Source organism: Emydura macquarii, unplaced genomic scaffold, assembly GCF_026122565.2.
Source record: "Emydura macquarii macquarii isolate MOO-44397 ecotype Brisbane River unplaced genomic scaffold, CSIRO-AGI_Emac_v2 contig_1300, whole genome shotgun sequence".
NCBI lineage: Eukaryota > Metazoa > Chordata > Testudines > Chelidae > Emydura > Emydura macquarii.
Window position 1 is genome coordinate 2168770 of NW_027131437.1, and position 13672 is coordinate 2182441.

General features: G+C 51.8%; 1 protein-coding gene across 1 annotated transcript in view; it reads right to left on the minus strand.

The window, feature by feature from the left end:
• Positions 1 to 993: 993 nt before the first annotated feature.
• Positions 994 to 13672, minus strand: part of FNDC4 (fibronectin type III domain containing 4) — a 37655-nt gene continuing 24976 nt past the window's right edge. The window contains exons 4-6 of the mRNA XM_067550546.1: positions 11639 to 11728; positions 4426 to 4562; positions 994 to 2014 (exon numbers count right to left, since the gene is read on the minus strand). Coding sequence (XP_067406647.1) covers positions 1979 to 2014; positions 4426 to 4562; positions 11639 to 11728 — 263 coding nt within the window. The 3' untranslated portion in view covers positions 994 to 1978. The remainder of the gene's footprint in view (positions 2015 to 4425; positions 4563 to 11638; positions 11729 to 13672) is intronic.

The following is a 13672-nucleotide window of genomic DNA, read 5'->3' on the forward strand; positions in this document are numbered from 1 at the left end:
GGTCTGAGCTGGGGCACAGGCAAGGATTCATGCTGTAGAGTCCTGCTGTGCCTGGGATCTGTGAGCGCATTGGGATGAGTTACGACACATCTAGCCCTGGCACTATATAGCTCAGGCTTAGACTCCTGCCCACCAGGCCCCGGTTGGCAGAGATATTTAACTCTTGGATCCCAAATGGCTGCTGCCTTACCCACCCCAGGAGCTCATGACTGGGAATTGTAAGTCACGGCAGTGTCTCAGGCAGGCATTGGAGGGCACAGGAGGCAATAGGGCGGGGAGGGAGAGTTCTGCCCGTGTTCAGGGCTGGTGCAGCCGGAGCACTGGCCATGAGGGAGGTGTGATGGGGGAGGCTGGAGTAGCACGTTTCCTAGTTGTGTTATGGCAGGGGAATGGCTCCCTGCACAGACACCCAGTGCCTTCTACATCCAGCAGGCTCTGGGTGAGTGGGAAGCCCTGGGGCAGCCTTTCTCCAGCAGCAGCAACTCCCTAGGAGTGGAGCCCAACCTCTTCTAGACCATGCACCAGTGTGGAAAGGAACTACCCCCTTGCACGCTCCATAGCGCCCTAACATAAAACCACCCTGCAATCAGAGCAGGGCCTGTTCTGAGGCCTTCAATGCCAGGGTTAAAAAGGCCCAAGAGCAGTAGGATAGAGCTGGGAAAGGCCCCATGGGGAGACCTTTGCCCTGCAGTGGGGTAGAGTGAAGGGGCTGGGGCAGGGCCCTGTGTTGAGACCTTTCCACAAGGGCAGAGGCAGTTGGTGTTGAGGCCTTTGCCCCCCGTCGCATGGGGATTCAGCAGGGTATTCTCTCTCCCCTGCCACACACCTTTCTCAGACTGAGGCCGGGGGATGTTTCCAGGGAACCAGGCTGTGGCTCCATGTGGTGGGCCCCAGGGCTGCTAGAACCGAGCTCTGAGTGCTGGAAGCCCCTAAGGGAGTCAGAGGCTACAAGTCCTAGATCCTCTCCCACACCCAGAGCTGAACTGTGCCATGCAGTTAGCAGAGAATACATTTTTATGGGCACTGGGTCCATCCCTGCTGCCCTACAAACTGGGCAGGAGTGAGATGTGAGAGAGAAAACTCTCCCCTGCCTCCCAGTGCATCCTGCTGGCTGGAGCAAGGCCTGGCTTCTCCATTTGCATTGCATAGCACAGCTTTGGCACTGCCTGATCTGAGATCCTCCTTCCTCAGGGTGATCTGTCATACTCAGGGGAAGGGATGGAAGCTCATCTGAGCTGCTAGTATGTGGAGTCAGCATACTGACCAAGCCAAGCGATGGGGAAAGAGCCGGCCTCCATTTCTAGCTGTGTCTGCAGGGTCCTATGGGGCCATCATGCAAGTCAAACTCTTGACGTGGGGGAGCGCTGAGGAAGTCTCACCAGCTCTGATCAGTTCTCGCTCCAGCCATTCCTGAGCTAGCACTTGCTCCACCTATTCTGCTGTGAGTGCCAGTGGGCCCCAGAGGCCAGGCTTGCAGGGTTAAGGGGCTGGAAAGTGGAAACTTCTCTGGGACTGTAAGCAAACAGAAAACCCCTCAGGCTCCAGCCTCAATGGATGAGAACTAAGGCTCTCTGGTGACTGGAACTTTGGCCATGCCTATGGCTGTCACAGGAATGCGCATGGGGGACACACCGTGGGCCATGGGATCCCACTTCTGCAATGTTATTCCTGCAGTATTCAGTGGGAGGCTCCCCCTGAAATCCTGATATTGCTGTTTGTTCTTTCGGTGCTGTTTCGTGCTCCCCACTGATACGTGAGTGGCCATGGGGCAATTACACGATGGCTGTGAGACTCAGATCTGCATGCATCACCCAGTCTGTCTCCATGCAGATCCCCTCAGTTGGAGAAGATGTTGGAAGAAGCGTAATTTCTTTGCATGCTGAGGCTTCCAGGTTGGCAGCCTGGTGTTGTCCTTTTATCCCATGATCTTCCTCGACTCTGGCAGGATGGGTCATTGGATCCAGAGCTGGCACTGTGCTTACACCTCAATGATGTTGACAGATAGAGACTTTTTCTACAAGAGAAAAATCAACATTAAGGCCAGATTTTCCAAAACACTCAGGACCAGATTCCCCATGGGTTCAATGTGACCCATGCTGTACTGAGCTCTTTTGAAGATCTGATCTGAGTTGGGGGTACTGAGCCCTCCTGAGTGTTCCACTGATGTGTCGAGTGGGGTGTGTGCCCCTCTCTCCAATGAGTCAAGTGGCGGTGTTCCCACCCCCACGGGCCAAGCAGGGGCATGCACCCCGCCTCTCATGGGCTGAGGCCGTGCTCTGGCTTTAGGCTCTCCTTACAGAGCCATTTGCCTTTAACACTGTCCTTGGCTAAAATTCATTAAACCACAGAACTGGCAACCTCAGAGGACCCCTTCCCCCCCGCCTTAGTCCATATTTATTATTACTGCGATTAACTCTAAAGCTTCATGGGGCTCGGGGATGCCTTCCACTGGCTGCTGCTCGCCAATGTAGTGAGAGGCTCCCTGCTTCACACTGCTCCTTGTCGTAAGAAATCTGAGGTCTCTTACCCCACGGCCCCCCTCCAGGGAAAAACAAGTGACATTTTTGTGAAGTGTTGGAACTTTGGGGACCGCTGACTCGAAGAAGCCAGCCTGTCTCCCGGTCTCAGCGCACAGCCCTTGCTGAGTCAGGCCAGTCTGTGTGTCACACTAGTGCCAGAAGCCCAGGCAGACACATGGCCCGTTGTGCTACAGAGGCAGGGACACAGCCCCTGCCCTTGCACCTCATGGCAACAAGCCCCATGTGAGCAAGTGATGTCCCTGTGGTTGGGGGCTGCAAAGGTCCCGGGGGGGCCTACCCATGGTTTCATTCCCTGCTTAGTCATCTCCCTTCCCCGTCCCAGGCCCATGAGACACCACAGAGTGTGTGGAACTGCTGACACCTCTGATGCCACCCATGGTGCTGTTGGGGCCATGTGCCCAGAGTCCTGGCTCCATCGCTGCGTGGGAAAAAGGGCTGGGCCAATCTCCCCCTCTGCTGCTGGCAGATGCTGAGTCCTGCTTAAAGGGCATGGTGCATACGGGAGTTTTTGGTAATATTTTTATGACACGTGTGCCTCGGTTTACCCTGGGTACCCTGCTCTCTATGCACATTGAGTGTAAAAGGCGGCGAGGCATGGCCAAGCGTCATGGATGTTGCTTCGGGGAGACTGTCTACTTTAACAAGAACTGGCTGGAATCAACCCACAAATGGCGGCTCTGACAGAGACAACGTTATTGTGGGAGGCAATTCGCACACCTGGGAAACCAAAGCAAGCCAAGAAGGTGAACACAGAGCACGGACGGCAAGAGACAAAAGGGCCAGCGTGAGCAGATGGGCTTTTAAGGGTGCTGCTGAGAACAGGCGTCTCAGAGAGAGACACAAAGAGAAGTGGATCTCGGAAGAGCACGACATCTTGGGGCCGTTGCTCCTACCGATGTGGACTCTGACGTGAGCGTGCCTTGCCCGTGCTCGCTAAGGACGCACTGCAGAGATGCACAGGGCGCGTTGCTCCTAAGCAGGTAAAGTCTCTGCAGGAGTCTGACTTCAGCTGGCCGTGCTGCAGAGAGCCATGGGGAGAAGCAGGGGCTGCCTGACCCGCCCTGGGAAAGGTCTGGCCCCTTGGGGTCTATCAGACTAAAGGGGTTACATCCTGGAGACTGCGTACAGGTTGGGGCATAGAGAAGACTCTGTAAATCCAAGGCAAAGGGCCATTCCCCCTTGAGGAGGAGGGGTGTGGGGCTAGTTCAGCGGGACGGAGAAATTCATTGTGTCTGCCAGACACAAGCCTCTGTCCTGGACTTGAGCCAGCCCTGACAATCCTCACCCAGATGGAGACAGGCAGGCAGAGAACCTTCCAGAGAGCAGGGCTTCAGCCTGTCGCTGCTGGAGGCACACAGGAGACTGCGGGCGGGACACTCTCAGTAACAACACGGATGCCTTTACAAACATGCCTGGCCCCGGCCCCGGCCCCCTGGTGTCGTTCAGCACCACATCCTCACATGACAGCTGGGGAAACCGAGGCAGAGATCTGCTCAGAGCCGGAGAGTGAGTCTGCGCCAGGCTGGGATGAGGAAGCAGCAGCCTTGGCTTGCCGCCCTGCACTCTGGTTGCGACACGACACAGCCTCTCTCTTTAGCCAAAGCATTCAGCAGGCGAGGGTCCAAAGGCCTTGCTTCCTCCAGCAGGGTCCAGCCACAGTAACCCCCCATGGGCAGGAGCAGCCCTACGGACCCCTCAGTCCTCCCCAAACATGCACTTGGCCAATCAGAGCATGGAGCCAAAACCAAACGGTCGAGCAGCAAAGGAGTGGAACCCCCTGGAAGCTGGCAGCCAGGGGAGTGCCCTGCTCCAGCCCCATCCCATCCCTCTATCCCCCAGTGCCTCTCACCCTCCCCATCCCACAGTAACCTGCTCCCCCCATTACCTTGCTGCGCAGTAGCCCCCCTGTGGGGCGCTCCGGGGTGCTGTGCTCTGAGGACGGCTTGGTCTTTTCCTTGTTGTTGTTGTTGGAGTCGTTGTCCTTGATGATGTCGTACTGTCTGCAGAAGAGCGCGATCACCGCTGCAGGGAGAGACAGACGTGGTGTGAGGGGGTTTCCCCAACATCCTGCGTAACACCCCCTCCCCTGCCCACAACACCGCCCCAAACACCACCTTCTTCCCACAACACCAACCCCACAACCCACTGTCTCCAACACCACCTCCCTGGAAGTACCCCAACGCCATTCCTCCATCAGGGCGCCTCCCCACATCTCCCCCGACACCACCTCTCCCCACAGCACCCCTTCCCACAACAACTCCAGCCTGCATCTCACCCCTCCCCACAAATCCCCCAACACCACCTCTCCCCACAACAACTCCACCCTGCATCTCCCCCACCACCATCCCTCCCTACAACACTGCCTCTCCCCACAACTCCCCCACCCAGCAAGTCCCCCGACACCACCCCTCAGCAGAACACTGCCCATCCCTGCAACAGTGCCCCTCCACAACACCACCCCTCTACCCAGCACCCCTCCCCACGATTCCACCAATACCACCACACCCAACAAGCCTATCCCCAATACTGCCCCATCCTCCCAACTCTCCCCGCTGCCTCCCTGCCCTGCTGTCCCCCCTTTGATTTAGAATGTTAATGTAGTCGGGCTCTGACGTAGCCCCTAAGCCACCAAGGCTGTGTGGGTGAAAAGCCACTGCAGAGTCTGCTCGCTAGGTGCCGAGGGTCACGCCAAGGCCCCGTGTTATGGGGCTATGCTTGGGGCAGAAGGGCTGGCTCTAAGGCCAGGCCCAGCGGGAGTGCTGGCTGCCTGGGTCATTACAGCAGCATAAGAAACGTTCCCAGTGGCAGTAATGATCAGCCCAGCACGTGGATCCCTTTGGTTCAGATGCACTGTGCAATGAGCGTCTGCCGGCAAGTCATGGCTCTGCAAGAGCCTCCTTCCACCTCCCAGCCATGCAGCGTGGGGGACTTGGGACAATTCTCTCACTACTCAACAGCAAACCACAGCCACTGAGCAAGAGCCAGACCTCCGCGTCCAGCACCATGGCATTTGCTGGCATGTGTGCTCGGAGCACTAACTCGGCCACAACCCTCGTCACAGATTAGATCTGGGCGCTTCCTGGGGTTGGAGGAAAATGGCAAGTGTTTTCAGACACACATTCAGAAAAATGTCAACAGATTTTTCCAAAAACGTTTTTGTTTAATTTTTGTTCCTCCCCTTCTCTCCCCACTCCCTTTATATATATATTTTGATTCATAGAGTTTAAGGCCATAAGAGACCATCAGATCATCTAGTCTGACCTCCTGGATATCTCAGGCTACCAATTTTCACCCAGTTACCCCTACATTGAGGCCAATAACTTGTGTTTTGGCCAAAGACTTCTTTCCAGAAAGGCAGCCAGGCTTGATTTTAAGACATCAAGAGAGAGAGAATCCACTGCTGCCCTTGGGAGTTCGTCCCAGTTGTTCTTCATTCTCACGGTTAAATATTTGGGCCTAATTTCTAATTGGAATTTGTCTGGCTTCAGCTTCCAGTCATTGGTTCTTACTTGCCTTTGCCTAGTGGACCAAAGAGCCCTGTGGTACCTGGGATTTTCTCCCCAGGAAGGTCATTAGACACTACTCAAGTCACCTCTTAATCTTCTTTTTCCTAAACTACATGGATTGAGCCCTTTCAGTCTGTCACTCATTTTCTCCAGCGTTTGAATAATTTTGGTGGTTATTTTTCAACATCCTTTTTAAAATGTGAACACCAGGACTGGACACAAAATCCAGTGTCGATCTCATCAATGCCATGTACAGAGGAAAAAGAGAAAAGAAAAAAAAATCAAAATAAAATTGCATTTAATCAAAAGATTGAAAATTGTAGAAAGAAAAACACATCCCACTAAGTTTTGGTTTCCTTTGTAAAGCTTCTGCCATAAAAAATACATTTTTCTCATTTTTGTTGCTCTCCTCTGGACTCTGTCCAATTATCAACATCTTTATTACAGTCTGGTACCCAGAACTGGACACAGTACTTCTGCTGAGGCCTCACCAGTGCTGAGTAGAACAGCTCAGTTACCTCCAGAGTCTCACATACACTACTCCTATTAATACACCCTAGAATTATATCAGCCTTTTTTGCAACCGTATCACGTTGTTGACTCATATTCAATTTGTGATCCATGGGAACCCCAGAGCCTGTTCAGCAGTGCTTCCACCTAGCCAGTTATTCCCCATTTTGTAGTTGTGAAATTCATTTTTCCTAAATGTGGTACTTTGCACATGGAGCTACAAGGTGGGTGAGGTAATATCTTTTATTGGACCAGCTTCTGTTGGTGAGAGAAACAAGCTTTTGATCGTACACAGTGCACTTCTTCAGGTCTCACGTGTAAGCTTGCAAGTTTGTCTCTCTCACCAACAGACATTGGTCCAATAAAAGATATTCCCTCACCCACCTTGTATCTCTAATATCCTGGTTCAACACAGCTACAGCAACACTACATCCGTACTTTGCACTTGTCTTTATTGAACTTCATCTTGTTGATTTCAGACCAATTCTCTAAATTGTCAAGGTCATTTTGAATTCTAATCCTGTCCTCCAAAGCACTTGCACTCTCCCAGCTGGATGTCAGCCACACATTTTATAAGCATGTTCTCCACTTCAGTATACAAGTCATTAATGAAAATATGGACTAGTACTGAGTGCAGGACTGACCCTTGTGGGGTCACAGTAGATACGTCCCCCTGGTTTGAGGGAGAACCGTTGATAATGACTCGGAGGACAGTCTTTCAAACAGTTTTGCACCTACTCTATAGTAATTTCATCTAGACCACATTTCCCTAGTTTGTTTATGAGAATGTCATGGGGTACAGTGTCAAAAGCCTAAGGCAGGGGGGTCAAACATCCGGCCCATGGGCCGCCTACAGTCCGCCAACTTTCGTGGTCCGGCCCCTGGCGGCAGCATGTGCTGCCACGACATCTTGCAGCATCGTACTCTCTGGCGGCAGTGCACGCTGCCACGAGAGCTCACAGCATCACGCGCTGCCACCAGCGAGTACAACGCTGTGAGATCTCGCAATGTCACGCGCTGCCGCCAGCGAGTACAACACTGTGAGATCTTGCGACGTCACGCGCTGCCACCAGCGAGTACAACGTTGTGAGATCTCGCAATGTCACGCGCTGCCACCAGCGAGTACAACGCTGTGAGATCTCGCAATGTCACGCGCTGCCACCAGCGAGTACAACGCTGTGAGATCTCGCAACATCACACGCAGCCACCAGCGAGTACAACGCTGTGAGATCTTGCGACGTCACGCGCTGCCACCAGCGAGTACAACGCTGTGAGATCTCGCAATGTCACGCGCTGCCACCAGCGAGTACGACGCCACGAGATCTTGCGACGTCACGCGCTGCCGTCAGAGAGTACGACGCCGTGAGATCTTGCAGCATCGCACACTGCCACGAGATCTGTGTACTCTGGTGGTAGCGTGTGGCGCGCTGTGTGCACGAGATGCAGCGCGTGGCGCGCTGTGTGCACGAGATGCAGCGCGTGGCGCGCTGTGTGCACGAGACGCAGCGCTCCAAAAGTGCTAGTATTTCAATTTATGGGATGCATGGCCCACTTGAAGTACATGTAATTCAAATCTGGCCCACCATAGCAAATGAGGGCTGGTTCACACTGGCTGCACGATTCGGCGGCAGTTGACGGGGTTACACAAACTACGCAGAGTAGTTTGTGTAACTGACGTCGACTGTTCAACTTCCCTTCGCGCTGTTCGCACTGCGCTGAGCCAAGAGGAACGCTGTGCTACGCTACTAGAGGGGGTAGACTTACTCAGTCTACTTCCTGATCGATTGAGCAGGTCTCACTGACCACTCAATCGATCCTGAAAGATCGATCTGGCGCCCCTCAGTGTAAACACAGCCTGAGTTTGACACGCCTGGCCTAAGGCTTCCCCCCCATCCAATAGGCCAGTGATGCACGAACTGTGGGATGCACCCCCCGAAGGCCACAAGAGGTTCTTGGGCGGGGACGGGGGGTGCAAAGACTTGTCCGCCTTTTGCCCTTTTAAAAAACAAACATACAAATAAAAGCAAAGGCTGTCTTCTTTTCAACAATATGGTAAGTTTCAGAACTATCATAGGCCTACTGTTCCTTTACAACTAATTTTGATTCTCCTTCATTTTAAAACTCATTTAATAATTTATAATTGATACTAAAAGACATAAACCGGCAACATATACAATAATAGTTGAGAGTCCAGGACCTCTCGAGTGAGTCAGATGCTCTAACACTAAACTGAATGAATGAATAGTCTCATCTCTGTGTTTCCTCTCCACCTTCCAGTGTGAAAAACAGTTTCAGGTTACAAGTAATGCAAAAAAAAGAACAGTTTCAGATTACAAGTAATGGAAGGGGGTGCAACAAATTCTGTGAATGGTACGGAGGCCGCGACTGGAAAAGTCTGCGCACCACTGAGAGAGGCAAGTACCTCCATCAAAGAAGGAGATTAGGTTGGTTTGGCATGATTTGTTCTTGACAAATCCACACTAGCTATTACTTGTTCTATTATCCTCTATGTGCTTACACATTGGTTGTTTAATCATATATTCCAGAATCTTTCCAGGTATCGAAGTTAAACTGACTGGTCTGTAATTCCCCATGTCCTCTGTGTTCCCCTTTTTAAAGGTAGGTACTATGTTTGCCCTTCTCCAGTCCTCTGGGATCTCATCTGTCCTCAGTGAGTTCTCAAAGATAATTGCTAATGCTTCTGAAAGGGCTTCCGCTCATTCCTTAAATACCTTAGGATGAATGTCATCAGGTCCTGCCAACTTGAATACATCTAATGTATCTAATATTTGTTAACCTGTTATTCCCCTATTTTGGCTTTTGTTCCTTCCCCCGTGTCGTTAATATTAATTGTGTTGAATATCTGGTCACCATTAGTCTTTTTAGTGCAGACTGACGCATAATAAGCATTAAACACCTCAGCCTTCCTGATATCATCTGTTATTACCTCTCCTTTCCTGCTCTGCAGAGGGTCTATGCTTTCCTTCATCCTTCTCTTGCTTCTCATGTATTTAAAGAACCTCTTCTTATTGTCTCTTTTATATCCCTTGCTAGGTGCAACTCATTTTGTGCCTTCGCCTGATTGATTTTATCCCTACGTTCTTTTATCCCTGTTCTTTTGTACACCCTGATCTTCTCCAGTCGGAGGTGAAGCATGCCCATCACACCCTCCCCCTCCCCATATTTCTCCGGCCTGTGTTATGCAGGAGGTCAGACTAAATGATCACAATGGGCTCTTCTGACCTTAAAATCTAGCACTTTAGCATAACCAGCCACTGAGAAAAGCTTAACAAAGGTGCAGCCAAACTCCATCTCATCAAGGGGCTTAGACCTTCTGGCATACTATGGAGAAATCCCAGACACCCCAGTACACAACAGGAAGAGTAATAACTGAATAATGTTAACACTTTTAAATCAGCAGGACTGCATAACTTGCACTCAAGAGTGTTAAAAGAATTGGCTGAGGAACTCACAATTAATGTTGATTTTTTACAAATCTTGTAATATTGGGAAAGTCCCTGAGGACTGAAAAGAAAGCTAATATTTTGTGCCATTATTTAAAAATAGTAAAGGGATGACCCGGGTAATGACAGGCTGGTTAGCCTGACATTGATCCTTGGCAAGCTCATGGAGAGATTGAAATGGGATGTAAGCAGTAAAGAATAAAAGGACAGCAGTATATTTAATGCCAATTAACATGGTTCTATGGAAATAGGATGTGTCAGACAAATTTTATATCACAAGTTTGTTTGATAAAGATAAATGTGCTCATACGATATACTCAGACTCTGTAAGACATTTGACTTAGTCCTGCGCAACATTCTGATTAAAAATTAGCACTAGACAAAATCAATGGAGCCCATAATAGATGGATTAAAAACTGGTTAACTGGTAGTTTGCAGAAAGTAACTGTAAATAGGGAATTGTTGTCGAATGAGGGTGTTTCTATGGGGGTCCAGCAGGGACTTAGCCTTGCCCTGATGCTATTCAGTATCTTCATCAATGATCTGGAAGAAAATATAAAATCATTGCTGGTGAAATTTGCAGATGACAAGAATTGCTGGAGGTGAGTAATGATGGGGACAGGTCAGTTGTACAGAGCAACCTAGATCGTTTGGTAAGATGGCCTCATTTGAGCAACATGTGTTTTAACACAGCCAACTGCAAGATCATTCCTCTAGGAACAAAGAACATATGTTGCTCTAACAAGACAGAACTGCATCCTGGAAAGCAGTGACAAGACAGGAAGAATAGTAAGAGGCCAATATGGCTCCATCAAGAGCTCTTTAATGACCTGAAAATTAAAAAGGAATCCTACAAAAAGTGGAAACATGGACGAATTGTGTGATGGGTGTGCTTCACTTCCAACTGCAGAAGATCAGGGTTCAGCATTTGGAGATTTTATCTGCTAGATTTTGAGGCAGGTGCAGGAGCTGAATGTTATTTTGTCAGCATCTATTCTCAAGATCTCCCAGTCTTACCATTCTGATGTGGAGCTGCCCGTGTAATGGAGCACAGCCATGCTTGAACTCTTTGCTGTAGCTTGCCCACTCAGCATGGAAGACTCTCTGCACAGTTTGCATGGAGACCCAGCCTTGCTCTCCAGCCTTTCTGACCTCTCATTAGGTTCATCCTGCAGGACTGGTAGGTACCACCTCTGATCCAAGAGCAGGTCCCCTTGGCTTGGATTCAGCTCAGTTGCACTTTGGGGTTGAGCTGTTCCTGCTAGCTCAGAGCTCTGGCACTGGCATTTCACCGGGTTTTGTTTTGCAGTGAGAGATGGTCTTGGTGGGAGCTCTGGCAGCCTGGGACCTGCCCTAGCCTGCATCCCATGGGACCTTGCATACAGTCCCTTATTGTATCCCACCAGGGCTCTATCAAGCCAGCTAAATCCTTCTGTTCCTTCCTCAGGCTCAGTGCATTAGCCTGGGGGGGAAGCTGCACAATTCTTGGCCAGAGCCCTCTGCATCTCCAGCACCTCACCTTAGGACCCATGTGGTGCCTTGCAGCTCAACCCCAATATAGGAGTCAGAGGGGTCCAGAAGCCCACGAGGTGGGACCGACCCCTCCCCCTTTCCTTACCTGCCCACATGAGCAGTACAGCCACTATGATGACAATCTCCCCAGTCTGCAGCTGCCTCTCCTTGTCCAGCCCTTCCACTGTGATGTCACCTGCAGAGAGACACATAGTGCAGCAAAGTAAGGCTTGGACAAGTTGTCATGTGGGGTGGCCCAGGCCCTCTGGGGTCCGTCAGGTTACCCAGCTCCTACCCCACCAAGCAGTAGACGGTTAAGAAATGTCATCCAGCCCAGGCGTGTCATTGATTTGGCCACAGGAGCCAGAGAAGACTCCCAGTACTTTAGGGGGTCAATGAGGACACAAGTGGAAGAAGGGGAAACAGGGCTCAGGGTTTCATCCCTTCAGCTCCCAGCAGTGTAAAGGGCAGGTTTGATCTGAGTCAGTCAAATCTTTGCTTCTTCTGAAACATCCGGTGCTGGTCAGAGGCAGCAGCCTGAACCCCCTGGGCTGATCCATGATGGCCTTTGGGAGTTAAAGCCCCTTCTCCTTTTCCCTGCAGAGAGGGGTAGAGTCTGGGGAGGTGTGAGCTCCGGGGAAGGAGAGACATATGCCTGCCAGCCGGGAGGGCCATGAGGTCTGCGTCTGACAGGCATGTGTGCCCTGGAGGGCTAGGTGTCCACACATCTGCCCCAGGGCATCCCTCCCTTTCCATCAACACTCCAGCACTTGCCATCCACCCTGAGAGGGTTGCAAACCCTCCTGTCTAGCAGCAGCTCCCCGGTTGCTGCTTAGGCCTGGGATGGTGGTGTGCTTCCTTCTCACATCAGAGTCCCTGGATCAGTTCCAGGCTCTCGGCAGCTCGCGCGGTAGGGAGGTGGCTCCGCAGCTGCGTACAGCAATGGTCAGTGTGCTGGACAGAGAGAGGAGCTGTCGCTCTGCACGCTGGGAGCGTGAGTTTTCATGTGTGTGCCAGGATGCGAAGCAGGCCAAAGTCACTGTAGTCAAGCCTGGAAGTTGTTAAACTGCTTTGTGTTGTACAGCAACAGGGTCAGGTCAATGTCTTGGGCTCTCGGGGCCCACTTATTCCACTGAGTTTGACACAGCCAGGACTTGCAGCATGACAAGGGGAACCAAAGAGAGGGGTCATGGGTCAGTGGAAGCAAACGCTGCAGTGAGACAAGGGAAAGCACTCATTGGAAAGGCTCTGCTGCCTCCTTTAACACAGTTAGGTCAGGCCAATGGGGACCAAACACAGGTTCAACCCCCGCAGACAGCGGCACTGGGCAGAGGGCGCCTGGCTGCCCTTTCAGAAACCAGCCAGTTTACCCAGAATTCCCTCTTCTAATGGGGAAGCCTGTGGTGGGCATCTTCCAGTCCAGCATGCCCTTCCAGTGTGGAAGAGGCCTGAGCTCACTGGTCCCTGGGAGAAGCCCCAGGGGAGCCTAGCAGGGCAGGGGCACGAGCTAAGGGTTCTCCAGCCCAGCACTGTCTGAAGGAGGAGCAGGACAAGGGCTGAGCCTGGGACTCTGGAGTCGGGAAATCCAAGGAGCTGATGGGACCAAGTGGGAAGCAGCCCAGGGAAGGCAGCAGTAGCCGTTAAAGGGAAGCAGCACGTGGCTGTTGTCTGTTAGGACCCATAGGAGTGGGCGGGCCCGGGTTCCCCACTGGGGGAGTGGCTGAAGCCCCAGGGAGACATTGATTAAAAGCCCAAGAAAGGGGGTAGGAGTTTAACCAGGCCCAGGGCCGGGGCTGGAGACCGTGCAGAGAGACAACCATTCATTTGACTTTGTTACCCTGGAAGGGGACTGAATGTGGAGCAATAAGAACCGATCAAGGCAAGGAGTCTCCTGGAAAAAGCCCTGGGGACTCTGCTCCATACTAGGGTAGGCACAGACTTAAAGCTAGCCCAGAAACAGCTGAGAACTGAGCCCAGAGACAGGTCTAAAGGCATTAGCAAGGGCACAGGGACAGGCCCTGCTGGACACTACTCTGGAAGGGGTTCATCCATCCCTCCATCTATTAACTAAGTAGTTTAGCCGAAGGGCTGAGCCACTGAAGACCACCTGATGAGGGCAACAGCCAATAGGGTGCTGGGA